The sequence below is a fragment of the Bemisia tabaci genome, chromosome 7 (genome assembly GCF_918797505.1).
Source record: "Bemisia tabaci chromosome 7, PGI_BMITA_v3".
NCBI classification, from domain to species: domain Eukaryota; kingdom Metazoa; phylum Arthropoda; class Insecta; order Hemiptera; family Aleyrodidae; genus Bemisia; species Bemisia tabaci.
Genome location: NC_092799.1, coordinates 25,886,291 through 25,913,952, shown reverse-complemented (window position 1 = coordinate 25,913,952; position 27,662 = coordinate 25,886,291). Strand labels below are relative to the sequence as shown.

Genomic DNA, 27,662 nt, shown 5'->3' with positions numbered 1-27,662 from the left:
AACAGAAATTTTGAGACCCTGCAAACGAGATTCGCGGTTGCAAACTTACACTGTCGATAATTAAAATCTTGTGGCAGTATGTTCGGAAAGGGATCGAAAAAATCCAAATATATCATGAAAGCTTTTTAGAGGCCACCCCAGTTCAGAAGATCGACTTTTCTCGAGTTTGGTTGAAAAGTCGGAGGAAATTTTGAAGAGGAGCTGTGGGCTTAGTTTGATACTTAGAAACTTTGTTTGCCCCAACATGCCTGTAAATCACCCCTTTTTGCTAGGATTCCCAACGACTCTGGTTCGAGTTTTTCTGAACTGCGGTACCTGATATAGCCAGTGGATGGTTTCGCATAAATTCGATACATCAAACGACTGAGATTGTATCGATATCGATTGGTTCAAAACATAAACATAGCCTCAAAAGTAAATTCAGAAATCCGAGAGAACGGATCTTTCGTAACAGATTTTTGATTCTTTCGAGTACCAAATGCCAATTCAAAGTGAAATTGTCAGGAAATTTCTCATTTTCAGCTTTTCCAGCTTAAATCCTTACAGTTCGGTTTGAGGTTATGTTCTATTGTTTTGAACCAAACGGTACATCGAGCCCTTATCGAATATGGTCCATTACAAATTTGCGTGATTTCACATAATGAGTAGAGTACCTGTATAGGGAGAGTAGCGACAGATCTGAAACTCCGAAAGTCCATCAGGTCTTCACCGATGCCTCCGCGAATAAAGTTAGGGCCCAAAAGGGCAGCCAACCTATGAATTTCGAATGTCCAGAGCGATTTACAAATACAATTGTTACGAACCGTCGTTTAGAAAGCATGTATTTGGCTTACTTTTTGCATAAATTTACTTATTTTTGCGAAAGAACGCTCATTTACGTACATTCTTAGCCATCTTGGTTAGAATTGAAATCTGTAGGCTGGCAGTGAAATTTTGTGTGTTAGAAGTTGCTCAGAAGGGTGGCTGCACTTTTGGGCCCTAAGCCCTCCATGAACCGATCTATCGCTACTCTCCCTATACAGGTACTCTAATAATGGGAAGGTATAAAAAAGATTCTTACCGCGACAACAGCTGCCTTGCTGGTTGATCGGCTGATGGCAGAGATGGCACGGACGCGGTTTTTTGAAGACTTTGCTCCGGAACGCATGGCACTGCGCTGGCTCACCCTCCGGCTGCAACAAAAAGCGACACACACCGCTGTCAATACACATTAGCTTGACAAACACTTGATTGACGACTTCAAGAGATGTGACGACACCAGAGACACACATTTTGCGACACAAGATCACTTGAAGTCAGGAAACAAAAGACGGAAAAAATACGAGCGGTTCGATCCGTTTGTTGCCTGTATCGACGGGTTAAATATTCACGAGACTTTGAAACATTAAATGTGAATGGACCACTACACAAGGTAGGTACGAATTTCAGCATTCTGATACATGTTTCGTAACTAAAATTTCACGTAAAACACGATGCATACAACAAAAATTATCGAAATCAACTCCTTACGAAGATATTCAATGATTCCTGATGCATGAATTCAAACCACCCGCTCATGAAAACTCAATGCTCTACGTGATTCACATCGCACGCTAAACGTTATCATGATAGTCTCTGCGATATAAAAATCTGGCAACCCCAATCTTTACGCTTCGGCTCAGCTGTAGCAAATTACTTATAGTTTGAACAACAAATGGTGGGAAATGAACATTGCTCGATTGAGAGGCTTGCTGAAACCGTTGTAGTGCGCGATTCGACTCACGTAGAGCTTCAAGTTTCTTGTCAGCGGGCAGTTCAAATTCCTCGTAACCAATATGAAATAAAAACGTTAATATCTCCGTCAGAAGTTGGTTTCAGTAATTTTCGTTGCGCGAATCGTGTTCTACGTGAAATTCTGGTTAAGAATCATGTAACAGAATGCTTAAATTCGTACCTTGTCTAGTGTTCGATTGAAAGTGGATCGTATTTAACAAAAAGGAACCAGCACGATTTGAGTGTTGTAATGTTGCTGCTTCATACTTATCTAAAAAATCTCCCTTGAATACTAATATGTTTTACTTCCCACAGAGAAAATCGTTAATTTTAAAGAAAAATAATGGTGTGATTTTTAAAGCTGTACACGTGTATATAAAGTATTTTTAAAAGAAAATAAGAAGTTGTACGATTTTGAAAACACTGTAATCGTGCTGGTTCTGTTTTGCTAAATGCGATCCAATCAATTTTAAGATTTAAAAAATAACAACTTAATTTGGGGAGAAGGCTGCAAAAAAACAACAGAGGATAAACCAAACCCGAAACGTTTCATCATATTAACAATTTCATTTTCAACCGGAAAAAATAAAAACGAGCCGCCAATTCGCTGTTATTGCGAGACCACGACTTTAAGATTAAGGGGTCGGGTCATCCTTAAATTACATAAAGCATTTTTTCCGAAAATTGAAGAAAAGCGTAGGAAGTACCATGACTATCTGGCTTCTAGGACTGCAGACACCCGCGGCGCGTATAGGAAAGCCCAGGCGAGGGTTCGTCTTTTAATCACCAGGAAGAAAAACGAGTCTTGGGAGACCAACTGCTCAAGGATTGACACATACCTGGGGGGAAGGAAGAGTGCTGAGAGCTGGAAGCTGATCAAAGGCCTAAGAAGGGACATGAAACGGGACATTATATCTCCGATAACAATCTCACAGCTTGACGAACATTTTAATAAATTATTGACGGAAGGACGACCAGAGTTTCAAACGGGGAATGCTGAAAATATAGTCGAGGATCACTCAATGGAAATTCGAGTTGAGGAGGTGGTCAAAGCAATCAGGGAATTGATGAATGGAAGAGCTCCTGGGCCAGGAAACATTCCAGCCGAGTTAATTAAATGTGGGACTGGCAAGTTGGTTAACCATCTCAGGGATTTGCTGCAGAAGTGCATTGACGGTGATGACATCCCGAAAGAATGGAAAGAGGCCTGGATAACAGCGTCGCACAAAAAAGGAAGGAAGGATGACTGTGGGAACTACAGAGGGTTAGCGGTGACAGGAACGATAAGTAAAATTTATGGAAAAGTGTTGAAAGCGAAGATCGAAGAGGAGTGGACCCCGTTCGAGGCGGAGGAGCAAGCAGGTTTTAGGGCTGGTCGGTCTACCGCTGATCATCTGTTCTGTGTTACCCAGTTAACTGAAAAGAAGAGAATTGTTGGCCAGGAGCTTCATTTAGTGTTTTTGGATATTGAAAAGGCTTATGATAGTATTCCTCTTGTGAAACTCTGGGAAGTCCTAGAAGAAACTGGTTTTAGTAAAGGACTTATTGGGGCAGTCAAGCAGTTTTATCGGGGGGCTTTTGCTAGAATTAAGTGCCAAGGAAGGCTTTCAGACGGTTTTTTTGTCACCAAGGGGCTTAAGCAGGGATGTTGTCTGTCACCGACGCTGTTTAAGATATATCTAGAGCACGTTCTGAAGGAATGGAAAAGAAAGTGTGCCGGCATGGGCGTCCCTCTAAATGACCAAGAAACACTGTTCACGCTATGCTTTGCTGACGACCAGGTAGTCATAAGTCAAGATCACGATGACGCGGAGTATATGACCCGGAAGTTGGTGGAGGAGTACCGCAAATGGGGCCTCGAGGTTAGTGTCCGTAAGACAAAAAAGATGTCAGTTGGAGGTGCTCAGCAAAGCATAGTCCTGGAGGATGGTCAACATATAGAAAGTTGCGAACAATACAAGTACCTGGGGGTGAACCTGACTTCGGATGGGAAGCTGGATCAGGCCATTCGGGACCGTAATCTTCTAGGAAGGAAAGCCATCGCCATGCTTAATGGGATCCTTTGGGACCAAAGGATTTCCAAAGACAACAAGAAGAGGATTTATAACTCGGTTGTCAAGCCTATTATCACCTATGGCAGTGAAGTGTGGCAGTTGAAGAAGCGGACCCAAGAAATGCTCAAGGCGACCGAGATGGATTTCTGGCGAAGATCGGCTGGAATCTCGAGGAGAGAACGTGTCAGGAATGAACGTGTCCGAGAGATAATGGGCGTTGAGGGGACGACTGTGCACGATATCATGACCAAGCAATTGGTATGGTATGGGCATGTGCAGAGAATGGCTGATACCAGGTTGCCGAAGAAGGTGTTGGAGTGGGTCCCACCAGGTAGGCGACGGAGAGGGCGTCCAGCCAAACGGTGGGTAGAGGGCATCCATGAAGAGATGGAGAGATGCCACCTTCCAGAGGATCTCTACCATGACAGATTCCTGTGGAGAATAGGCGTCGCAGAGCGCCCTAGCGCGCCGTAAAAGCGGCTCATACATACATACATTTTTTCCCATTTTTAGACTCCCCCCTCCCCTTCCCCTAGTAAGGCACCGTAAGGCATCTTTTACCCCCCCCCCCTTATGAAATTACGTAAGGCTCGACTGACCCCCCCCCCTTTTTTTAAATTATCGCAGATCTAACCATTATTTGCTTTCAGAAAAACAATGAAATTTGTAGGCCAAAATGTTTATTAGTGGAACTAAATTTGTAAAATAAGTTCGAAGGAGATATTAATTTTATAAACGAAAATGCTTGTTGCAAAATTGAAGATTTTTTTTTATCTTTGGAATAGTTAAAAGTATCAAGTTGACATAAGGATGAAGCCACAACTCATCATCCCACGGAGTGGAGAAGCGTGTATCAAGAGAAATGACAGGACCCTGGTGCGATCGGTTGGCAATCGGTGATAAGCTGCTTTCCTCTATTTCATGTTGAATTTTATTATCAACCTGACGAAAAATAGATTTTTGCATTTTCTTTAAATATGAGCTGGAAAGCTTACGTAAGGCTCAGCCCCCCCCCCCCCCCGAAGGAATTGATTGTGATTTTAGATACGTGGGGTAAAACGTATCGCCGTACAAGTGGAGTAGAGTTCCTTTATACCCAGAGTTAAGACAACTCACTTTTGGTTGGGCCAGGGTTGGGCTGAAAGTGGCCTAAAAAAAAATCCAATTCTGATTGGTTCTCGCTCACGGAGGCCGATACGAGTGCACCAAGATGGCGGTGCCTCGAATGTGAACAAGAATAATGAAAATATTACCTAATTGTGGTTTATCAAGAGTAAATTGTTATTTCCATCGGTCCAAAATGAAAATAGAATAAGAAATTATTCACAAACCAATCTCATTTTCTTTTTAATTGGTCAATTTGTTGACGTTGTTGTTTTCGTGTGACAGACATCGCAGGATTCCTGATCCTTATCCCTCAATATCGTTCGTTTGAGTGCACTCGTTTGTGACTCTATGGCCAGCGAAGGCCGGCTGCCAGTCAGCTGATAATCGAGTTGTCTTAACTCTAGGTATAAAGGGACTCTACGCCGTACAAGTGGAGGATGCACGCTATTAGTTGAGGAATCGGTTCACAACTGAATTGCTTTTGCTACTGCTGGAGGGGGGAAAAGCTGCGCCTGCATGGGTTGGCGACCAGTGTCTGGAGCAAAGTCTGCGGGCTGAGTTTGTGCTCCGTGACTAAGAAGAACCAAGTTGGAGGACGCAGAACGAGGATGGAGGACGTAGGTCACACAACTTGGGCAACGCTGCCTCGTCGCTAGTTCAATCCCAGTTTTTTGTGCCAGTATTCTTCTTCAGTATCCAGAACAGAGACAATATATTTAAGAGACTTCGCATGGCTATGTCCCCTATGGTGTAAAAAGTTCTTTCGGAAGTCAATGCTTAGACTCGCCTACTTATGATTCACGAACAGCAGTTCGTCACCTCACTGGAAAAAAAACACATTGGATCTAGAGTCCAGACTCTTAAAAACATCGACAAGAACAAATACTCTTGATTCAATCAGATTTAAGCTTGAATTAAGAACCAAGCCTCTTAATTTGAGCGGATTTCCTTCTGATTTAAGCTTGAATCTGATTGAATCAAGAGTCATTTTTCTTGTCAATGTTTTCAAGAGTCTGGACTCTAGATCCGATGAGTTTTTTTTCAGTGGCTTACGGCCTAAGTATCACAAGCGCCATGCGACGTTTCAAAATTTCCGCCGCCATCTTCTTTTTTTTACAGAGAAATTGTTGGTTGAATCTGTTCGAAATTTTCACTGAATTTCATCGGCAGCACAAAGAAAATTCAGTGAAACTTTCGGATGGATTCGTTGAACAATTTCTCTGTAAAAAAAAAAAACAAATGGCGGCGGAAATTTTGAAACGTCGCATGGCGCTTGTGATACTTTGGCCGGAAGGTGACAAGCTGAGCAGTTCCGATTAGCAATCCTGACACAATGTACAAAAATTCGCCTGGCAAAGTGCTCGTTCTGGCATCAGTCATCATTTGGAGAGTTTCATTTTATTTTATGCTCCCCTAGTTTCTCATCAATTCGCGAGAGAAGAAAAATACTGGTTGACCTTCGAACTTAACTTTTTGCCATACTCGACTAAAATGCTTACATTGTTTGTGCAGGGTCCATCTCTAATCCAGAGAGTGCAGCCCTTTGGCCTTAATAAAACATTATTCGAATGGAAGTAAATCATGTATACCTAAGTATTGGACGTATTTAAATCAAAACTAATTATATAAATTGTGACATCAGCCCAATCGTGCAAGTATTCTTATGGATCTCAGGATTCACGTCAGAATGGACACAGTTCCATTTGATTTAAATACGTTAAATTAAGCATGATTTCAGGTTTGATTGAAAACAAGGCCCATAAAAAAGACAAGTAAAACGGTCAGGAGATCAACATCCCCACGTCACTGTCATTGTGTTTTCAGTCATTTCTTCGCGCTCTGCAATTTTAATGAACAAGTTTTTAGGACCCATCTCAATTCACACGAAAGTTAACGATTATGTCGGAGGTGCCATCTCTTGCTCCGGGCTAGAAATTAGTTTCTGATGCAATCCTCATTGAAAGAGGCGACACCCCAACAATCCGGCATGCAGTTTTGGAATTGGTGCGTCGTAAAATTCTTGACAGTTTTGAGCAAATTCACGACGCTGCTCTTAAATTCTTTCTAGGATTACTTGTCTGAGGAAGCAAAATTTGACAAAGCTTTTTAACGGGATGAAGATGGATGCAGACATAAAAGTTGAGAGGGTCTTCGTCCTAATTGGTCTAAATACAAAATTGCCGGAGAAAATTCAATTTAAGAAATTACTATTAGTGTTCGGGGGGAAAAAATAGGTGGGGCCATGAATTTTTACGATTCCTACAAAGAGCACGAAGATAATCACTGAAACTTATTTCGAATGCACGAGAGAGACGGTTCATCGATCGTATTTTTTAATGCATGGGACAATTTTTACCGAGACCCCGAACTGCTTTCAAGTCCCTGGTATCAGAGTTAATTTTGGTAGCTCACGCTCAGGTTTGCTTCACAACGACTCACGACCAAATTATTGAGCCAGTTTTTTGACAAACAAGACTTGGTCTCGGAGACTTAAATGCAGAATAGAAAAGTAAACCATCTGCAATGATGGAAAGCATTTTCTTGTCAAACACCTTTGACGAGTCAGGGGAAACCTTGGAGGATTTAACGCTGAGTAGAAAAGTAAACCATCCCATGACATGACAACTCCCTATTCGTCCAGTCCAAATGACGGTCATGGTGAAAAACAATGCCTTCTCCAATGCCTTTGGAACTTCCGTGTTTTGGGCTTTGTCCCCCAGGTTTTGAATCTAATCTAATCTAATCCAACACTTTTGAATGTAGAGCAATTGGGAGTTAGATCAAGCAAATGACTTCATCTGTATTTTTGCTATTTATCCCATGTTAAATTCTACACACTCGAAGTGATCCTATTGGTTGAAACGGATGGTTGTCAAGGGGGAAAATGCTGGACTGATTAAAGGGTACCTCTTGTGTTTCCAATAGTTAGCCAATGGAGATGTTGCATGTGTGAGGAATTTGCGATTTGACTATTGATTCCTATGTAAAAGTTTGCGAGAAACACGATGTTGCCACTGGTTTTCTCTGAAATCAACTTCCAAGCTCAGAAAAAGCTCTCAAATTGAGGCCAAAATGGAGGGGATATCCCACGCTATCCTGAGAGTCCACGTCTACATCAAGACAAACTCTCCATGCAAAGATAGGGAGCAAATACATTGACAGGCAACAATAAAAACACACTAAAATACAAAAAACAAATGGGTATACGAGGCTAGAGGAGACATAAAACAACCAGGACGTTTCAGGCCAATTACATGCCCATTCTCAACTGAAACAGAGGCTAAAAAATGTAAAAATTAAGACGAGAAAATGAGCATGCAACTGACCAAGGTAGGAATCAGTGTAAACCCTGCTGATGTATTTGCTCCCTATCTTTGCATGGATAGTTTGTCTTGATGTAGAGGTGGACTCTCAGGATAGCGTGGGATATCCCCTCCATTTTGGCCTCAACTTGAGAGCTTTTTATGAGCTTGGGAGTTGATTTCAGAGAAAACCAGTGGCACCGTCGTGTTTCTCACACACTTTTACATAGGAATCATTGGTCAGATCGCAAATTCCTCACACACGCAACATCCCCATTACCTACCTACTTCCACCTGTAGGATCCCTCTATTTCCCCTGTGTCTTCTTTTGTAATGTAGCTTTGTTCATTAGTTCCAATTATCGTAACCTTACTTTTCCAACACCCTGTAACATGCCTTGAACCAGGAGTCCGCGGTCTCCGCAACGTATTGTCCCTGATCGTGTTCGATATCATGGCAACAATGGGTTGAGGTCGGGGATAAGAGGGAACGGCGAGGCGGGGTGGGCGAGAGAAAGGGGCTCGAAGCTTGTGCGCTAACTCGAACTTGTCATGCCCATAAGAAACCGCGATACCGAGTACTCCAAGAACTTCTGCCCCAGCCCCTGACAGCCCCGAACAAAAAGCGCGCATCTACTCGCGTATACCATGGGGATTTAAGCGGTTTCGCCTAAGCAAAGGACTGTGTCGAGGCCGCACCTGCGAACGCACAACCGAGATTAGCCGCCCCGACTCTTCTATTTTGTCCATTCTCATCCGCTAGTAATTCGTCCTCACTCTTCTCGGTGAAAAACCCCGTATGAGCACACCGAGGTTGCCAGAGTCCCCCTTCAAAATATTCACTTTTAAGAGGAATTTTCGATGTTTTTCTTAAAAGAGTTGAGATGCGCTGAATTGAATCGTCGAAAATACAATTAATGTATGAAACCTAAGCTGCCATGCTAAGGGAGAAATGACTTTCAATTAATGATAAGCCGAATAAATCAATCAAATGTCTATTGGCAGCTAGCTCTTGATAGCAGTAGTCGCTGTACATTAAATAGAGTAGATTAAGAAATTTTCATTGTATTTATTGTATATATTCATGTGCAAATATATTAATTGATGAAAAAAAAATGGCACGAGAAAACGCCGTGTGAGCCTTCGGGCGTTGCCAAATTTCCATGGACAAAATACGAATATTTTGGGAGTTTATAAATATTTTTCCTCCAGTTTTATAATAAATTTTGTTTTCACCTTTAATTCCTGAAAATATCGAGGAAAAATATTAACAGTTTTCCTCAAAAATAAAAATTTTATCGAGGGAAATTTGGCAACTCTCGAATTTTCATACGGCGTTTTTCCTTAGCACGGCAGTAAGGAAGGGCGTGCACACAACTTATTGGAAAAAAATTTTGGTTATATCGGCAGAAATGTGGCCGCGTAGGATTGTTCTGACGTCGTTTTTTCTTGAATCGACAGCTCTCCATGTACGCAGTATCCGTCCCCGTTTATCCCCGGCATCTTCTCGCTACCCCTGCCACTATCCTACTCTCCACCCCCCTGCCCACCCGGGTGCGCTCCGCGGTTAACTTTCAATTCCTGGTTTTTTGCGGATTCCGATACAACGATCCGGTTCATTTATCCCCGAACGCGATGGGAAGGTCATCCACGTCGTCGTCTTGGCCAGACGGAATGTCTTCGTCGATGTAAGAACTTTCAGTACATGGCTGAAATATATGGGGTGTAACTAGGTCCTTTGACCCGGGTATTAGAGAACCTTTATAGGGAGAAGATGGATAACTCGAAAATTTGGAGGTTTGGTTTGATCAGGTCATGTCTTGGGGCCCAAAAGGGGAGCCAACTTATGAACTCGAATTATCCAGTGGTACTACTTTTCGCATTTCTACCATTTACACTGATAAAAAATCATAAAAGCTCTATAAAACTTTGATTTCGCTCAGTTTCAAAGTTTTAATTCTTAAAAACGCTAGTTTGTAATGCGCTGTCGGCTATATTGACTAATCATCTATTCTTGCTATTCGTTTGGCTAGATTTTGGAAGTGGTTGGCTGATCAGTTATAGTTTAGGAAAATAAAAGACGTCGCGGCTGACGTTAGTTTTGCCGTGCTAAAGAAAGAACGCCGTATAAACATTCGAAAGTTGCCAAATTTCCTTCGATAAAATGTAATTTTTAGGGGAATGTTATGAAGATGTTTCCTTGAAATTTTCAGGAACTTAAGGTGAGATTGGGAACAAAATCATTTGAAAAATTGGAAGGAAAATATTCACAAGTTCATCAGGAAATTCGTATTATATCGAAGGACATTTGGCAACGCCTGAGGTTTCATAAGGCGTTTTTCCTTAGCACGGCAGAGTTAGTAGACGTGGCTAATTGCTTGTATGTTTAAATACATATATTTGACAACATTGTGCTACGATGACTGCAAAGTATAAAGAAGATCGGACAGTGAGCTCAAGTGCACTATTGCCGTTGGACTTCACATTTCCTCTGAACAGTTCAATCCTGACAATTAGTAATTGCGGTAATTATACGGATGTTTACTGGTTCGCACATAGGATTGCAATTACCTATTGCCGTGTACCATTGACCGATTATGTTTCCCACGTGGCTAATCAAGAGGAAATCACATGAAAAGCGATCCCACGTTTTCCTCCCTTCTTTTTTCACTTATGAAAAGAGCCGAAGACAATGTTTTCACCTTTGTCTCACACCACCTACTGCTCAAAGAGCACGAATTTTTTATTAATTTCATGAACTTTCACTTAAATTTCAGGAGCTGAGCGTGTTGTAACCCGTATTGATAAATCTAAGATTTTAATCGAAACTTTAAAACTCGACTTAGGATAATATATTCATAATTTTTTATTAATTTTTTCACTATTTCTGAGCGTATCGTAGCCTACACGGTTGAAAAAGTTCAAAGAATGCCATACAATTTTCTATTAGAAAATTCAATTAAATCGTGCACGTCACTGAAAAAAGAGAGATAAAACCTCGATTCTGTGGATTACACTTTCTTTGGTTCGGGGAACTTTAAAGGTTTGATCTAGGTGAAACCGAATTTTGAGTCAGAGAACTAAAGATTTCGATACTCAGAATCCTAGAGTACCTGAAAAAAGATATATAAAATGGTTACCTCGACCGAAATTTGGTTCCTCTGACCTAAAACTCCGGTTACCCGGACCGAAAGCTTCGGAAATCAATATTTAGAGAAGCTATCCATCTCGCTAGTAAGATCCCAAGCGTATTGTGTACATTCCTGAAGGAATCAATCTGTTTGGATATTTAGCAGAGACGTTTACTGCCGTGCTAAGGAAGAACGCCGTGTGCACATAAAAGAGTTGCCAAATTTCTCCGGATAAAATACGTATTTTTTAAGAAAGCTATGCATAATTTTCGTTGAAACTTTAAGATCTTTTAGATCTAAATGCGAACAAAAATGCCGGAAAATTTTGAAGAAAAATTAAACTCAATTTTCCCAGATGTGTTGTTATTTACCGTGGGAAATATACGAGCGTCTGAAGGCTCATACGGTGTTCTTGGTCTTACAAAGTCTACAGTCACTCCTGGCGTCCTGAATCAGGCCGTAGCAGCGTGAATCGTTCTCAATGTGCCCCGTCCCTTGAATATTAGAGCCAAAAGGCAACAACCAGCGCGAAACGCGTGCTAGCGCTTGCAAGACTGCAGAAATATACTTCACGCATTGCGAATTGCGCGTACTCTACGATGCGGACGGCGCGCAATGCTTGAAGTATCCCTGCGTGAACGCGCAAAGTGTGAAGTATCCATGCACTCTTGTAGGCGCTACTACTCGTTACGCACTGTGCACTATTATGTTTGGATGTTTTATTCAAATTCACGTAGTCTGCGTCTTTCAACTCATGATTTTGAAATGTTTGTACACTCTACTTGGATTATTGTCATTTAAAATGATGGTGAGAACATTTGTATTTATTTTATTTTTTTAAAATTTTTAATTTTCGCAAAGTACCGAATCTGTAACCTCGCGCCAATATTTTCCCCGCTTTAATTTATTCATTAAACGGCACCCTCCAGAAAGGATGCTGAGAGTTCTTAGCCTTCCCATATTTCAAATCGAGACCACCCCCTCCCCCTTTTTATAACCCCTGTTGTTTTCTCAGAAATTTCTAAAAAATGAATGATTGTCGTAATTTTGCGAAAACCTAGTGAATTTTACCGCGATTCTACGAAAAACACATCCTTTTCATCGCAGTTCTGCATACAAAGCGCGATTCCTACGACGCTGTGTAATTTGGAACGTTTCCTTTCCATTTTCACTGGCGAGCAACCTCGAACCGCCCTGTCGCACAGTGGATCGAGTCAATGAAAGAGGGCGGACATGAAATATTTGACTAAAACTGGAAATTTTGATGTTCATTTCGTCACATTTTAAATTTTAAGGGGTACATCGAGACAAAAATTTCTCGAGGAAACCAATGTAACCACTTTTAAAACCTCAAAGTTTTAATTTTACGGATTACTGAGATGCAATCGACAGTTGACGATAAACCGATTTGCGAATTTTAAAAATATTAAAAATTTGGATTTTGTATTGTATAAAATTTAAAAATTTAAAATTGATAGATAATAATCTTTCAAAAAGTCATTCACTTAAAATAATCTTTAATTTTAGTTTGTGTAGAATTTGAAAGCTGTCCGGATTTTTAAACTGCTTCCAAATTTTGGAGGCTGTTGAAAACTGTATCGTCCACGTCATTTTATGTGCCGAAAAAGTTCGTCTTAAGCGCAGTTGCCGCTTATGCCGAAAAATTTCGTCTTAAGCGGAGAACGGTTAAGACGAAAAGCCGCTTATGACGAAATTTTTTTCGGTCCCTTCATTTTTCGTCTTAACGACCTTTTACTGTATAAGCTTTTAAAGTTTCAAAATGTTGTCCGACCTCCCCCATTGACTCGGTCCACTGTGCGTCACTGCACCCAGCCCCGTTGCGGTGCGGGTTGCAGCGGAATCCCCGCCGAACGTCCACAATCCACAACTCTGCCGTGCTACGGAAGAACGCCGTACGAACATTTGAGAGTTGCCAAATTTCCTTCGATAAATATTTATTTACGAGGAAAATTATGGATAATTTTCCTTGAAATTTTCAGAAACTTTAGATCAAAATAAAAACAATATCCTCCAAAAAATTGGAAGAAAAATATTCATAAGTTTACCAGGAAATTCGTGTTTTATCAAAGTAGATTTGGCGACGCCTGAAGGTTCATACGGCGTTTCTCCTTAGCACGGCAGAGTTCCGCCGTGCTATGGAAAAAAGACTAATGATCATCAGGCGTTGCCAAATTTTCTTCGATAAATCACGAATCCCCAGGTAAACTTATGAATGTTCTTCTTCCAATTTTTTGGAGAATATTGTTTCTATTTTGATCTAAAACGTCTGAAAATTCCAAGGAAAAATATTCATAATTTTCCTCATGAATAAATATTTTATCGAAGGAAATTTTGCAACTCTCAAATGTTCATACGGCGTTCTTCCTTAGCACGGCAGAACTCCCGTCCGACTCGAACACCGCCACCGTATTAATGATCCCATTAATTTTTTCTTCACCTCCTCGCGCTTAATGAGCGTATTTAGAAGTCCCAACTCTCCACTCTTCCGATGCCGCTGGACCAACCCGCTCTCGACTTCGACTCCGGCCCAGACTACAATGCACACGCCGCTAATTTCACCGACTTTATTCCAAAGATGGAGTGTTTTTCATTTGCACGACCGACTACTTGTGCCCCCCCCCCCCGTCCCTGCCCCTGGGGCTCCCCCTTCACCGGGAGTCGCTCGTCGCCCCCCGCTCCCACGGCGGCGGCCAGACTGCCTCGGGCCCCTGCCCACCAGAACCCTTTCTCCTCACGCACGCATTCTGAAAATACTTCGGATCGCCCGACGTAATTAAATTGGTTCATTTGTTTTCTCGGCGATTTTGCGTGGGTGTTCACTGCTCGAAGTTGAAAAGCCACTACACTGCGGTGCTGAGGAAGAACGCCGTATAAGCCATCGGGCGTTGCCAAATTTCCCTCGACAAATTACGAATTTTCAGGAAAATCCGTGAGTATTTATCCTCAGGATTTAGTTCGTAGTTTGATCTAAAAAGTCTGAAAATTTCGAGGAAAAATATACGTAACTTTCTTCAAAAAGAAATATTTTCAAAGAATAAATTTGGCAACACTGAAAAAAAATTTTCGGCGTTTTACCAATGTCCGTTGGTACCTTTAACATCTCATTTTTTTTTACCAATGATTGGTAATTTTACCAAGACAGACTGGAACGCTTACCTAAAAATCGGTATTCTTACTTTTTTTTTTTTCAGGTAAGAATACCACTTTCATTGGTAATCAATTCACGGTAACTTTGCCATTTTATCTCGGCAATTCTACCACAGTCGATAAAAAATATTGGCGTTTTTACCACGGTCCTGTAAAATTACCGTGAAAGTTCAACAATTTTACCGAGATTTCTCGGTAAAATTACCAATTCCATAAATGGTAATTTTACCAAGAAAAAACTGGGATCAAATAGAACCCTGAATTCTTGGTAATTTTACCCTTTTCTTAGTAAATACACCGAGAATTTTTTTTTCAGCGAAGTCTCGAATGTTCATACGGCGTTCTTCCTTAGCACGGCAGTACAGACAAAATAGCGATGGCCGAATAACGAAACCACGTATCTCCGTTTGCAACGTTGTAGACTTCCTGTCATACTTCATTTTTTCATTTGAAAAAGTGGGGAGGCGTGAATAATCGACTATCGATTACCCCATTTGAAGCTATGCTATTAAGAATCGATTATGAGGGCGTTCGCTGCGAACACCCTGTTAATCGAACCTTTGCCATAGGTATATATGGCAGATCAATCGATATATCGCAAAGCACGCCACGCCGCTGATTTGAAAACTTTCCTTGGAAACTTCCTTCATTTTTCTACTTTATTAGCAGAATATTCCGGAAAGTAGGAAGGAAAGGCGACTAAGAAAAATTATCAATACTTTGAAATCTCCCTCGATACTACTCGATAGATAAAACTTATTTTTACACGCACTGGAAAAAAAAACACAATGGATCTAGAGTCCAGACTCTTAAAAACATCGACAAGAAAAAATACTCTTGATACTATCAGATTTAAGCTTAAATCAAGAACCAAACCTCTTAATTTGAGCGGATTTCCTTTTGATTTAAGCTTAAATCTGATTAAATCGAGAGTCCTTTTTCTTGTCAATGTTTTCAAGAGCAGCCTGGACTCTAGATCCAATGTATTTTTTTGGCGCGTATACGTAGTATACCGCCTTTGCGATCGTTTCGAACCCTGCTCGATACAATAACCGAGTCCCTTAGTTCCTTACCGAAAAGTGACTACCGCGAACTTCTGAGATTTTCCAAAGCGTGTAAAAAGTTTATTTATCCATCAATAATTATGATTTAAAGTTGTTTCTCATTCTGGGGGTCGCTAGTTTATGTGCAGTGAATACCAAGAGTCTAAGTTACTTGGTTTTTTTAAAAAAAGCCTAAGAATGCGACGCGCTGATTTAAAATATGCATATATAAGCAGAATCAAGCGAATTGATTCGAGGATGGCTGAGCAGGTCGGCACTCTCGGAATGAGAATCTAACTCCTCCGTTTTGTTCAAAACGTTGCTTTGACAGATCTGTAACCTCGGTTATATTTTTCAAAAGTTGGTACCCGTGCTTTGAAAAACCCAAATAAGCCAAGTTCGTGTAACTATGGTGTCGTTGCCTCGACCGGGCTGTGCTGTGTTGCCAATTGTTGGAGGATAGGTTACTTGCCCGGTGGTGGCTACCGCCACTCATGATAGTGCAATCTGTGTAAGTGCAATCTGTAAGTGCAATCTGTGATGAGCCTCGAGACTCATTAGACCATTAGCTAAACGTGGCTCATACAGGAATCCACTTACCCCTCTCTTCCCCACGCTCCTGATCACTGCGCCGGCGTCTCGACGAACAATAGCTAATGACGGTCGCCAAGCGAAGCCGGGATCCTCAGCCCCTCGCCCAATTACTTACGCTTCATTAACCATTTCACCGTCACGCTAGGATTCGTCCAATTTTAAAAAAAAATTGTTTCGCGAGTTTTTAGCAATTTTTTCCTTACTTTCCGTTAAAACACGAATTAAAAGAGGTCTCATTCATAAAAATCGGCCAAATAGAAGAGAAGTTGCAGTATTCGAAATCCGAAGAAATCAACAAAACTTCTCCAAACAAAAAATAAAATGAAGGGGGAAAAAAGAAATGTATAAATTACAATTTAATATGATTGACCTCAGAATGTGACAAGCAATTCAATTATAAAAAGGAGAAAAAATTGAGTGAAATTACAAAAAATTAGCCTCTTGCAAGGGGCTTTCTTGTATGAGTTTTGACCTGAAGACAAGTAAATCCCGTTATATTATTAAAACGAAATTGACTCCATAGTTTAATGCCTTAGTTTCTTGAATACGATTATTTTAAGCACTCGAAAATTTATACCAGCAATTTTACCCATGGGGTGATTTCCTGAGAGCTGATAATATCACGAATTTCTCATAGAGCCCTTCAAAAATGGCTTGCTTTTTGGGCAGCCGATTCGGCCATCAAACCGGGGTTTAAATGGAAGCTGATAATAACACAAAGCTCTGAGAAAAATTTTGAGATGAGTATAGGAACGGTTTGTAAATTACGAGGAGAGGCGGGCATTCTGTTCAGCATATCGATACATAAGTATTTTCACACGTAGAATTTAATTTTCACGTCAGGGAGTCGACATATTTTGATTTTTTTTATTTTATACGGAAAATTTATGGTTTTTCGGGATTGAAATTACTTACAATTGTTTCATGAAAAATGAATGCACCCAAAATGACTATAGCATTTTGACTTTCACATACGTGCACTCACTAAATTGATTGGTAAATTCAAAGAGTGGGTACATCGACCTGGTATATCAAGTTTCTGCGATTTTTTACGGCAAATCGGTAGATTTTCGGGATGTGGATTGCTTACTTTCAATTCATGAATGAATAAAGCATGGACATGGTTGAGCTTCTTTGCATGAAAAGACGTTTAAAATAACAAAATCAAGACATATTTAAGACAATTGCATTTATATCGAGTCAATTTCTTTTCAATAATATAACGGGATTTATAATACCGGTGATTTGGGTATTTTAGCCCCAAAATACCTTTAAATCGACTTTATCTTCTAGGAGTTCGACAGAATTTTTCCTTTCTTCGCTTAAATTTTTCCGTAGTACTTTTCTTCAAGAATCTGAAAAGATTTTGCTTGAGGCAGATCAAAAAACTTAAATTTGTTCGAATAGCTTTCTAGATTCACAATACACGGTCTCGTGAAGGTGCGTCGTTGACCTTGCAGTGTTGGATCGTGAATTCTCTTGTTGTGCTGCTTGCCTTTTTTGAAATCTCTGTAAATGAAAACTAAAGGGGTTGATATGTGCGAGTTAATGACGCGCCTTATCAACACATTGTGTTGGAGTTCACTGCTTGTTTTTCTATTGCGCGATTTGAACCCACAGCCAGGACGCGGCCCAGTCTCAACTCTGATCTACGGACTACCTTTATTGATACATTACGTTAAGGCGTCAGATAAAACGTGACTTTAACCGGCCGGTGGTCCTTGAAGGGAGAATAAAAATAATAAAATCTACTGACGGCCGGACCAGTTCTTGACAGATCCGTTCCTTCGTTCCTGCGAAGACCAGAGCGCCGCACCGCGTCTTTCAGGGAGTGCACATCACCTCATAAAACGGACGATCCAGCTAGCGCGGTGTGTTTGGTATCAGTTAATCAGGAGAAATCGAATCTTTAAGGTTGTCAAATAGTATCAGTTATGAGTCCAATTTTCTTTAAAAAATTGACTATACGCACTTTTTTCAACTGGAAAGTGTAACACGAGTGAAATCGCACAATTTTTTATGTATTTCGAAAAACTGCCACGTGAAAATTTGACTTCATAAGCTGCTCATTTTCAGATTGATCGTTACTTCACTGGAAAAAAAAACACATTGGATCTAGAGTCCAGACTCTTAAAAACATCGACAAGAAAAAATACTCATGATTCAATCGGACTTTTGCTTAAATCAAGAACCAAGCCTCTTAATTTGAGAGGATTTCCTTTTGATTTAAGCTTAAATTTGATTGAATCAAGAGTATTTTTTCTTGTCAATGTTTTTAAGAGTTTGGACTCTAGATCCGATGTGTTTTTTGTTTCCAGTGTTCTACAGTCAATTCTGCAATCAAAATTTTGAAAAATAACATGAAATCATGAACATAACGCATAATGCATGACGCCTGAAGCTTAAAACAGTCAGGAGGACCCTTGAAAACTTGGGAGATTCCTAAGTTTTAGGAAATACTTGCAGGCAGCAACAACCATAACCAAGCGTCTGATCACGTTGCCTAATAATTCTCTTCTCTACGTTGGTAACTTCATCTGACCTGTACGACTTGAAAACACCCTTTTTGGAAAACACAACTGACTGGGCCCGACTAACACCCTGCAATGATTACAATTTGATAATAACGGATAATCAAATATGTGGATCAAAAGACGTTTCTGAAGGAGCCGCTACACGTTACAACACTAAAAATATTATAAAATTCAATTATTTAACTAAAGATTGCTCTCGAGAGTCTGTTTTGAGTCTCTTTTGAGTCGGTTTTGAATTGCGGGGCATGATGCGCTTTTGAATTCTTCGATCACCGTGAGTAAAAATTAATACACTTAATTTCATTAATAATGCACGCTTACTTGCTTACGTAAAATATATAGGAAGAAATGTGTTTCCGTGCACAAAATCTCAAGGATCTCGAAGACTCATACCTTCTGAAAATAATTCAAAATGCGCCTGATTATGCATATTCACTCTCGGACAGAATAACTTTAACGCGAATTTATTGTGAGACCGAGCGAGAACATTCTGACATGAGTACGATTGAATCGCCTTGATATGCGCCTGCGAAACGCTTTGATACCGATATCTATACGCCACTGAATTCTCGAGGGGGCGAACTCCTCTCTGGGGGCTTCGTAGTTCATTTGGACGTATTTCTGCCAAACGGAACTATGTGCATTATGACGTGAGCCCTGTTATGCATATATTCTTATGGGTCTTAAGGCTCATGTCCTAATGCACATACACTGGGAAAAAAAAAACAGATCGTATCTAGAGTCCAAACTCTAGAAGACATTGACAAGAAAAGATACTCTTGATCCAATCAGATTTTTGCTTAAATCAAAAGGAAATCCGCTCAAATTAAGAGGCTGGGTTCTTCATTTAAGCAAAAATCCGATTGAATCAAGAGTATTTTTTCTTGTCGATGTTTTTATGAATCTGGACTCTAGATCCAATGTGTTTTTTTTTTCCAGTGTAGTTCTGTTTGGCAGAAACACGTCCATTTCAAACTCATGCCATGGTTTCTCTACATAAAAACACAATTTTCCCCACAAAAAGATTTCTGCGGATTTAGACATGCATCTTCAAAAGGCATTTAAAAACGGTTAGATTGCCATTTGTTATTTGTAGCTTCAGGCTGTTCCGGGAAAAATGAACTCATTGTGTTAAAAGGATGGGGAGTTTTGTCAGAACTTTCCCGGGGGCCAAATTTTGTTGGTCCTTTTATTCCACTTAAATATACTTAGGGCGAGTCTCGACTGCATTGAAGTCCAGCTCAGCGCTTCTGATTGGCCGGTGGTACGGTTTGGACTCATCGATAGATGTTGCACCGCACTTATGTGTGGAAGGACCGACAAACTTCGGCCCCAGTTTTTTTGCTGAAATCTTGGAGCCTGTTTACAATACTGTTTTTGAGAGATTTGTTTGTCGTTCAAATAGACTAAAATGGAACGATGTCATTGGTTGACTGAGTTCAACACTCAGTATAATCTTTTTCACTGTTATTCGTTTATTTTATTACCAAAAAACCGTACGCTCTACTTGCCGATGCTTTAATGTTTGTAAAATGTAACAGAAGAAGAAACTTAAAAGATAAAATTACTTTCAGAATAAATTGTACTTTCCATTGTAATACCTGAAATCGTTCGGGCATCTCCCAGTGACTGGACACAATTATGTGTACAATCAGAAAAACTGAACTCATGATAATCGTTTTGAGGTTTTTGTTTTTCTAAAAGTTAAGTTTCTGTATCTTCAAACTACAGAGTATTATATTCAAAGAAATAAAAACATCATCACCTTCCGAGAGCTAGAGCACAAAGAAAATCTCCGTTTTGAATCAAAAGAAGCGCCGAATGAATATTTCCAACGCTGAAATTCTTCTCATGAGGACTGAAATTCTCCTCGAGTTTATTGATATACCTTTGACGTGAAGGAAATTCTAACTATCTCAAAAAACATTCGTGGTGCCGGGTCAATTCATAATATTTTTCGCCGTGTGACCAGGTATTTATCGAGGAAAAGATACACTTAACAAAGGAAAGATAAGGCGAAAAATATGCTCAACAAGATGGTAGTTCTGAATGCGGTGATGAGTCGACGGTAAAAGGTTCCTGACTTCCTGATTCCGAAAAGACATTTAAGGCCTTTTCAGCAAAAATGCCACCTATTTATCGGATATTCTGCTAGGTGTTGTCGGGAGCAGTGAGCCCGTGCGAATAGTACCGATCAAAAAACGCCTTCAGTTTTCAGAATACAACTTATCGTGCATCTCCGCCTTCTCGTTCCTCAGGCGACCGAGAGATGGCGGTAGTGTAACCCAGCCCTAGCGCACAGTGGAACTAGCAAATCGGAGAGGTCGCACATAAAATGTTTGACTGGAACTGCAAATTTTGATGAATATTTCGTCACATTAGAAATTTTATTGAGCGCCACTTAAAGTAAATTCAACGTAAAAACAACCCATACCATTTTGAAAGCTCCACGTTTCAAATTAACGAAAAAATGAAGCTTTCAAAGTTGAAAACTTTTGTGTATGTTTTTTCCCACTCTCACTCTATTGTACGAAGCGGCGTGCAAGTCTCAAAGTTAGAACTAACGTTTAACGCTTTCTTGTGACGTCCGCAACGGCCTTTTTTAGCGTGTATCTTGAAATGTATACGCGATACTTTTCAACGAAAATTTGCAGCGCGCAAGAGATTAATGCTAATTATCTAAAGCTACAAAAAATGGAATTGTTTCCTAATAAATAGACTCACTTACGCACAGTTTCAGGCATGGGCTGTAACGTCCGCAGCTAAAATAATTCCCCACAAAAAGAAGAAGTGAGATCGATTATAACAGAAGGTTGACGAAATTTTTTTGTAATATGTAACGATGAGTTGCAGCCATTGGACGTATTTCTGTTGAACGGAGTTGAGCGCCAATTTCAATTCATTTTCAGGAATTTAGAATCCCGGATTGTGTGTTTTATCAAACGGAAGGAAGCGGCATGAAAAGGCATTGCGAGAATAGGACGGAGTGAGCTCAGCGGTCCGCAGTCCTCGCCAATCCAACACAGCCCCCCCCCCCCCCCTTCTTCCCCTTATGCCGATTGGTTCCGTGTAGCAGAATTACGTCCAATTATAATAATGAATCACTCTGAATGATTTGAATTCATAGGTTGGCTGCCATTTATGGCCCTAAAAGCTCCATGGCCTAAACTCAAAATTTCCGACCCGTCCATGCTCTCCCTATAGACACTCTAGTTCCTTCTTACAAGATAAAGTGCAAATATAAAACATGGAGATTTCACAGAGACAAGAGACCCTCTACTCGTAACTCCGCTATGGTGGAAGCTTTTACTTTCGGGACTTCAACACTTAACTGTTGACTTACCTACATGGTTGATGTTTGAAAACGTGTTGGCAGTTTCGTTTTGCAAACAAGCAGAAGTTCGGGAAACTTGTTTGGCTCATGACGTCACCCCAAGCGCATCATCCACCATGTAGGTAGGTCAACAGCCGAAAAAAGAGTGATGACTGTTGCTCCCTTCTAATTGGACGTATTTCTGTCAAACGGAACTAACCACCATAGGGTGAGGAAGGTAGAGGTGGGCTTGGATTGGCGGCGCAACCGGGCGTCGGGCTCATTCCGTCCTATACTCGCAATGCTTTTTCATGGCGCTTAGTTCCGTTTGACAGAACGCGCTATCCGGCATTCTAAATTCCTCAAAAGGAACTCAAATTGGCGCTTAGTTCCGTTTGACAGAAATACGTCCAATTTTCCAAAAGGAACTGTTGAATCCCCGACTCTAAAAGCTTCCTTCCGTCTGTCGCCAAGAGGACAGTGGAGGGACTCTGGTCTCTGAGACTTCATCCTACATTCTGACAACGTCGCATGTATCGGAAGTGAATGGAACTGGGACGCGCTTCGATTCAAAGGCTCCGCGAACGCCCGGCGGGTGGCCGGTGTTGGCGGGAAAAGAACCACCGAACTAAATCGCCGTTTAGTGTTCTACCAGGTGCCATTTACGATGGGATATCGCACGTGCTAACTGCTAAGCCGCGAGTCAAGGTCGTCCCGCGGTGCAGACAATTAGCGGTCTCTTTGACGGGAGTTTTTACGGCCCTCCTGTATGCACCGGCTGATTTGCATGAGAAATCCTCCGCCGCTCCCATAGGAATCGGCTCTTTTCAAAGGGGAACGAGTCCATTTTTTCATGAGCCTTGGCTTGCATAAGAGGACATGCTAATCGAGACTCATCGAAGAATGGACCCTTACCCTTTTGAAGACGACTGATTCATAGGACAATCGCCCGCGTATCCCATGAAGGTGAGTTGATGTAAATTGGTCAAGTGACCCATTTAGAGATGAGGACGTTGTGCTGTTCAAACAACTTTTCAAAGCTGCGGACTGATTAATGAAATTAATAGACAGCTCAATAAAAAAAGGATGTAGAAGGAAATTTGAGTGATCTTAATGGTTGAAAAAGGATCACTGGGGAAAAAAAACACATTGGATCTAGAGTCCAGACTCTTGAAAACATTGACTAGAAAAAATACTCATGATTCAATCGGATTTTGGCTTGAATCAAAACGAGATCCGCTTAAATTAAGAGGCTTGGTTCTTGATTTAAGCTAAATTCTGATTGAATCAAGAGTACTTTTTCTTGTCCATGTTTTTAAGAGTCTGGACTCTAGATCCAAAGTGTTTTTTTTTTTTCCATTGTTGAGCTTTTAGACTGACGGGGGGAAATCGTGGACTATTTATGAGGTCTCTTGACGTACCCCTTTGTTATTGCAACAACCCGTCTCCACCGTAGGAGTGTTCCGTTCCATTTTCCTTGAGTCTTCTTTGTCTGGCAATTTTAATAATCAACCCCCTGTTTGCCCGTGTTACTGAAAAGAGCAGCAACAATCAAATTTTATTCAAAATTTATTTGTATTAAATTTTAATATTTTCCCCCATTTTATTTAGAATTTGATCCATCTAATTCAAGCAAACTTCAATAATGACGCCGCTTAAACAGTGGAATTCATCTGTTATTCAGGGCCGGATTTACCTACTTGCCGCCCATGGGCCGCCTGTATTTTGCCGCCCCCTTCTTATTCGTTTTGAAACATCAATAAAAACCATCAAGTGAATGTGCCGGAGGAGTAGGGGTGCATAAGACGCGTTTACCTACTCGTGTTGGATACGTTTTCTGCGGAGGCCCTGTCAACACTACTAGCAAAATTTCACGGAACTTATCGGGAAAGTTAAGTTTCGTAAACATATCTCTGTGTGGATAATAAGATCCTCCATTTATAAGAAATGAACAAAAAAATTATAAAAGAACAAACATAATAATGTGGTTCAATAACTTTAACTTCCGCCGCTGCGTCGCGCCGCGCCTGGCTGATTCCACTGTGTTTGGCGCAATGCGTGAAGAATTCCTGCAGTCTTGTAGGCGCTATGCGTTTCACGCCAACCGCTCATGACAGCAGGCGCACAGTGTTTGACGCAATGCGTGAAGTATTCATGAGGTCTTGTAGGCGCTAATATGTGTTACATGTCGACCGCCGTGCCGAGGGCTTGTCCTTTTCATCTCAAGTCCTCGTCATCATTCCTCTCTGTGCTGAGCTCCAGGCCAAATTGCGTGTTTAGTTCCTCTCTTAACTCGACAAATTAAAGACGCTGTTTCTTGTATCACCGAAAAACGACAAAATTAGAAATTACTATACTCTCAGGAAAGAGAGATTGTGTCCCTTTTTCTCATTGATACATTTTTTTTTCTGAATCCGATTTTTTTATACCTACATTTAAGAAAATTGCAAAATTTGCCGACATGGGCCGCGGCCCATGTGGCCACCCCCTTAATCCGGCCCTGCTGATAGTAAAAAAACAAGATTTGTCAAGGAAGATTAATCAGTGAGTATTAATAGCATGACCTCATTTTCGGCAAAACAGCGGTGAGCTGATGATGCTTCCGAACAGAGCAAGATCTATGGATTGATTTAGTAGCTAAATCATAGCTTCAAATCGAAGTTCCGATGGTTCAATTTTATTGTAAGCAGGTTAACCTTGTCGTATATTTGCGCCGTAGTGGTTTAATGTGACCTGGTGTTTCTTGTTATCGCAATTTCTCTTGTTGGATGAGCCATTGATTGATTGATTGATTGAATACGTAATCGATTGATTGATTGATTAATTAATCGATTGATTGATTGATGACTCGTTAATGACCAAATTGTGAAAAATTAACACTATTACGTCACAAACACTTTAGACAAGAGGTTATAATTTGAACCTTCCACAAATCGATTATGTCGAGTATTGCACCTATCGCAAACCGATAGTTCCAAAGTCAAAATTACAAGAATGACGTAGCCACTAAATCAGTCTATTGCCGCCTTGTGCTTCACGTACCTTTATCAGTCGAATTTTTATATTATTTCATACCTTGGCATGGCCTTAATCACTCATGCAAGGCAATCAGACCATTCATCAGTTTTCTAGCAAATTTGCAAGCAGGGGCAGAAATCTGACAACGTCAAATTGTTGGTACGGCGTTTTTCCTTAGTGCAGGAGTATTTATCATCGAAGAGTTTTGACAGTCGAGCCGAGGCCCTCTCACCCACGTAAACAGTGAACACACACGTAGCCGTAGTGTCGCGGCGAGAAAGCATGCCAGCGAAACAACTTTATTTATTTTCGAAAGCAACCGTTGGTAATTTGTCAAGCCATGATTTAAACGACAGGGCATTGTCGGACTCGGGTTTAATTCATATGAATTGCAAAGTGCGTTGGTATGAGTGCACCCACAACAGGAATCTATTTTGGCTCGAAAATTTCGCCTACTGGATTGATAAATTCGACGTTTCTTGGACCAAAAATATTCTAAATTCAACCAAGCAATGTAACTACACTTCAACGTCGAGAAGTTTCAACTTGAAGATTGTATATTACTAGAAAACTGTTGAGCGCTTCTGCCTGAAAATTTTCCCCGGTTTTTCCGCTGATCACAAGCATAAATCAGCAAAATTTTGGACAGCAATTCCTTAATCATTCTTGTAAAAATTTGATTGTTACAGTCACGTTTGCATTCTTAAAATAGACCTACGTTTCTCCTTCTGGTAAATACGTAATTTGTGACAGTTTGTAGGAGAAGGGATTTGAGACTACGAAGAACATTTGTTGGAGAGGCAAATATTTTGGAACTGGGTCGATAAATCGAATGTTGAGCTTTCGACCGATGTAAAACTTCTAATCGTCGCTTTTCAGCCGCAAAGGGGTGACTTCATTCTAAGCAAGAGACAAATCAATTTCTACAAGAATATGACTTTGTGATTACCGTTCGAAATTTTATTGATTCAAGTATCTAATCAGAGAAAATTAGTCCGATTTTCAGTTACAGATGCCCACGTAAATGCGACAATGTCCAATGACGATATCATTTTCCGAAACTCCCAATGCAGGTAGACTTGTTTCACATAAATGCAACATATTAATAAGACTACGGACAACTGGTGTACTATATATTGCAATCAGAAAACATTATTTCTGGATCATTTATGAAATCACCGATCTGCATAGGGACACCAAAAAGCGCAAAACGTTGTTTCTAAAATAAGCCGGAAATACTGCCGTGATAGCGAAGAGAGCTGTAACTGCATTTCCAGGGTGTCTACTAAAACAGGCTGGCCAAAATCAGTACTTTTTCAGTACATTCCGTAGCAATTCAATACCTCTTCAACAGAAAAATTCAGTACATTTTCAGTACCTCTAATTGACGAAATTCGAAAAATTTCAAAAATTTGAATTTCTCGCTCGAATTGCGACAAAAATGGCGAAAAAAATGAACAAACTCCGGACCTTCTTGCTGAATTTCCGCACATTTTCAGTACCTCCGGACCGTCCTTAAAAAATCAGTACTATTTTCGGACTTTCCAGAAAATCCGGGGTGCCTACTAAAAGCAGGCTGGCCAAAAATAAGTACTTTTTCAGTACATTCTTGAGAAAATCAGTACCTCCTCCAACAGAAAAATTCCGTACTTTTTCAGTGCCTCCATGTGACGAAATTAGAAAAGTTTCAAAAATTTAAAATTGCGACAAAAAAGACAAAAAATTTTAAAAAAATCCGGACCTTCTTGTGGAATTTTTGCACTTTTACAGTACTTCCGGACCGCCCTTAAAAAATCAGTACTATTTTCGGACTCTCCGGAAATTCCGAACTTTTAGACACCCTGATTTCTCTATGAGACATGGTTAGCACATGCTTTTAGGTGTCTCGAGGTTCATCCAAGCATACACTTACTGCTCTCTTCGCTATCACGGCAGAATAGTAGCGCCTTACTGCAAAATGTAGACCAGTTCATTGCTCGCTATGAAATATAATCACGCGAATAAACATCCGCAATCCGCGGCCGGAATGCATAACAGTGCACAGCTTGGTGTGGGCGTTGACGCCTGCCACGCGTGTTGCCCGAACCGTTCTCTCGAAGATCGAAAAACAACCCATCTCGATGCGAAACCCGCGAGAGATCGGCTATTCTCGAGCGCGCTATTGCAGTGAGGCGTGTCGGACGGGTTGCATCCCGAAAACAGCGCGAGAAACGAATGCAGCTATGCACATTGCACTCTCAAGGCGGAGAAACCCCCGGCGCGACCGCGGTGCATAATGAATGGAATCCTGCCGTGTTAAGGAAAAACACCGTAAGAGCCTTCAGACGTTGCCAAGTTCCCTTCGATAAAGACCGAATTTAACGGGAAAATTGTGAATGTTTATTTTTTCAAAATTTCCAGACGAATTTTGTACGCAAAACAATCTAATATATATGAAAATTTCAGGGAAAATTGTGCATAAATGTCGTCGAAAATACTTATTATATCGAGAGAAATTTGGCAACTCTCGAATGTTCATACGGCGTTCTTCCTTAGCACGGCAGAATTGCCATGCTAGTGCGGCATTGCTCGTGTTGCGTGGTCTGGGCCAGGCCGCAGCCCCCCCCCCCCCCCCAACCAGTCGCGAGTACGGCTCAAACTGAATAAT

The 27,662-nt window shown here is 40.8% G+C and overlaps 1 protein-coding gene across 2 annotated transcripts in view; it reads right to left on the bottom strand.

Moving 5' to 3' along the window:
• The window catches only part of by (focal adhesion protein tensin), a 553,251-nt gene that overhangs the window by 298,736 nt on the left and 226,853 nt on the right, over window positions 1-27,662 (bottom strand). For both annotated transcript variants that reach the window (XM_072303044.1, XM_072303043.1), the window contains exon 3: window positions 1,061-1,172. In XM_072303044.1, the coding sequence (XP_072159145.1) occupies window positions 1,061-1,172 (112 nt within the window). The remainder of the gene's footprint in view (window positions 1-1,060; window positions 1,173-27,662) is intronic.